This window comes from Mesitornis unicolor, unplaced genomic scaffold (genome assembly GCF_000695765.1).
Source record: "Mesitornis unicolor isolate BGI_N332 unplaced genomic scaffold, ASM69576v1 Scaffold48345, whole genome shotgun sequence".
Lineage (NCBI taxonomy): Eukaryota > Metazoa > Chordata > Aves > Mesitornithiformes > Mesitornithidae > Mesitornis > Mesitornis unicolor.
In genome coordinates this window covers 1-2327 of record NW_010184528.1, presented here as the reverse complement: position 1 = coordinate 2327, position 2327 = coordinate 1, and the positions used below count along the sequence as shown (strand labels likewise).

Sequence of the window (2327 nt, the reverse complement as noted above, 5' to 3'; positions counted from 1 at the left end):
GAGGGAACGCGGAGGGGAGGGCTCAGGGGGAAATGGGGACCAGCACGGAGCCTAACCGGGTGCAGAGGTGGCTTTGGAGGCCCCGGGTGGCGTGGGCGGCCCTTGGCCGGTGCTGCTGAGCTCTGCTCTCTCGCAGATGGAGATGGATGACGGGAAAGGCGGCACAGGGCTGCGGCAGTACTACCTGTCCAAGATCGAGGAGCTACAGGTGAGCAGGGCCTGCCTGGGCAGGAGTTGCCCTACACCAGCACCGCTGTGCTTCCAGCTGGGGCAGCATGGCCACATCCCTACACCCGTGCTTGCCTTTTCTGCGCCGTGGGTGCCCTGTTCTGGAGGATGCACTGCCCCGGGGTGGTGTCTGCAAGCAGGACCCAACCTGTGGGTGCTGGGGTGTGTGAAATGAAGCTCAGTCCTGTGAGCTGGCATCTCTGCTGTGTATGTGTGAGGTGTTGCCCAGCGGGGTTTTTGGCTGGCCACGTCCTGCTAGGAAGGGCTGTCCCCCTCCAGGTCCCTGTCCTGGAGCAAAAGCCGCTGTGCTGGTGTCCATGCTGGGTTGATGCATGGGACACTGAGGGCTTAGCGCAGCTTTTCTCCCAACAGCTCATCGTGAACGAGAAGAGCCAGAACCTGCGGCGCCTGCAAGCGCAGAGAAATGAGTTGAACGCTAAAGGTACGGCTCAGCTCCTCTCGTTTTCCTCGCCCAGGGCTCTGAGACTGGGCTGGTCCTTCTTGCTGGGCAAGTGCTGCCCCTCTGTCGTGGGCAGGGGGTCTGGGTGCCTGGGGCTGCTGCTGACGTCTCCCTCTCTGCAGTGCGGCTGCTGCGGGAGGAGCTGCAGCTGCTGCAGGAGCAGGGCTCCTACGTGGGAGAAGTGGTGAGAGCCATGGACAAGAAGAAAGTGCTCGTCAAGGTAGGAGGCCGAGCTGTCCCGATGGTGACTGGGGCTGGGGTCGGACAGATCCCCCCCTTTTGACCCCATGGGGGCTGGAACAAGTGTGAGTGAGAGCTTTGCAGGGGTGTAACTGCTAAAAGACCTGAATTGAGAGCTGTCTCTGCAGAGGAGCCTGTTTTGGCAGCTCTCTGGGACCCAAACCTTCCCCAGGCTGGTGGGAGGCTGCTGGCTTAGGGCCTCTGGGGAGCAAGGGGGGACTGCAAGGTGTTTGGTGGTGGCTGAGCTCTCCAGCTCTTCCTCCTGCTCCGAGCAGCTGGTGTGGATATGGGGCACCCCTCAGAGAAATAACATGGATAACTCTGGTAACCGCTGCCTTCCAGGTGCACCCGGAGGGGAAATTCGTGGTGGATGTGGACAAGAACATTGACATTAACGATGTGAGTGTCCTGGGGTTGTGGGAGGGGAAGCAGCATCCACCTCCAGGCAGCCTGGCCCTGCCTGCCCCCTTCCCCACCACGGGGGGTGCTGAGCTCCCCTCCGCTCTCACCGCAGGTGACCCCAAACTGCCGCGTGGCCCTGCGCAATGACAGCTACACCCTGCACAAGATCCTGCCCAACAAAGTGGACCCTCTGGTGTCCCTGATGATGGTGGAGAAGGTTCCGGATTCCACCTACGAGATGATCGGGGGCTTGGACAAGCAGATAAAGGAGATCAAGGAAGTGATCGAGCTGCCTGTCAAGCACCCTGAGCTTTTTGAGGCGCTGGGGATCGCCCAGCCCAAGGCAAGTGCTGCAGTGGTGGCTGTGTCACCCTGGGGGGGTGTCCCTGTGTCTCCTGTTGGGGTGTGGATCACAGAACCACACAGAGTCACAGAATCACAGGAGTTGGAAGGGCCCTGGAAAGCTCCCCCAGTGCAACCCCTGCCAGAGCAGGATCACCAGAGCAGTCACACAGGAACACGGCCAGGGCTTTGGGTGTCTGCAGACAAGGAGACTCCACAACCTCTCTGGGCAGCCTGGGCCATGCTCCATAACCCTCACACTGACAAAGTTTGTCCTCATGTTCAGCTTGAACCTCCTGTGCTCCAGCTTGGGACCATTGCCCCTTGTCCTGGCATTGGCCATCCCAGAGCAGAGCCTGGCTCCTTCCTCCTGACACTGCCCTTTCCCAATGGATCCCCATTGTGGGTGCTGAGCTGTGTGTGGCTGTTTCAGGGCGTGCTGCTCTACGGACCCCCCGGCACGGGCAAGACCTTGCTGGCCAGGGCTGTGGCTCACCACACCGACTGCACCTTCATCCGCGTCTCGGGCTCCGAGCTGGTGCAGAAGTTCATCGGGGAAGGTAAGAGGGTGCGAGGGGAGGCGGCTGCCTCTGACCTTGGGATGGGGCTCTCATGTGGTGTCTGGGACATGTGGATGTGCCGTGGCTGCGCTGAG

The 2327-nt window shown here is 61.2% G+C and overlaps 1 protein-coding gene across 1 annotated transcript; it reads left to right on the top strand.

Annotated features, from left to right (window-relative positions):
• Nucleotides 1–105: 105 nt before the first annotated feature.
• PSMC5 (proteasome (prosome, macropain) 26S subunit, ATPase, 5) lies at nt 106–2286 on the top strand (the record flags this gene model as incomplete). Its single annotated transcript, XM_010184476.1, has 6 exons — nt 106–208; nt 601–670; nt 811–908; nt 1271–1327; nt 1443–1673; nt 2106–2286. Coding segments are annotated over exons 1-6 (709 nt in total), but the record flags the coding sequence as incomplete, so codon positions are not given.
• Between the last annotated feature and the right edge of the window lie 41 nt (nt 2287–2327).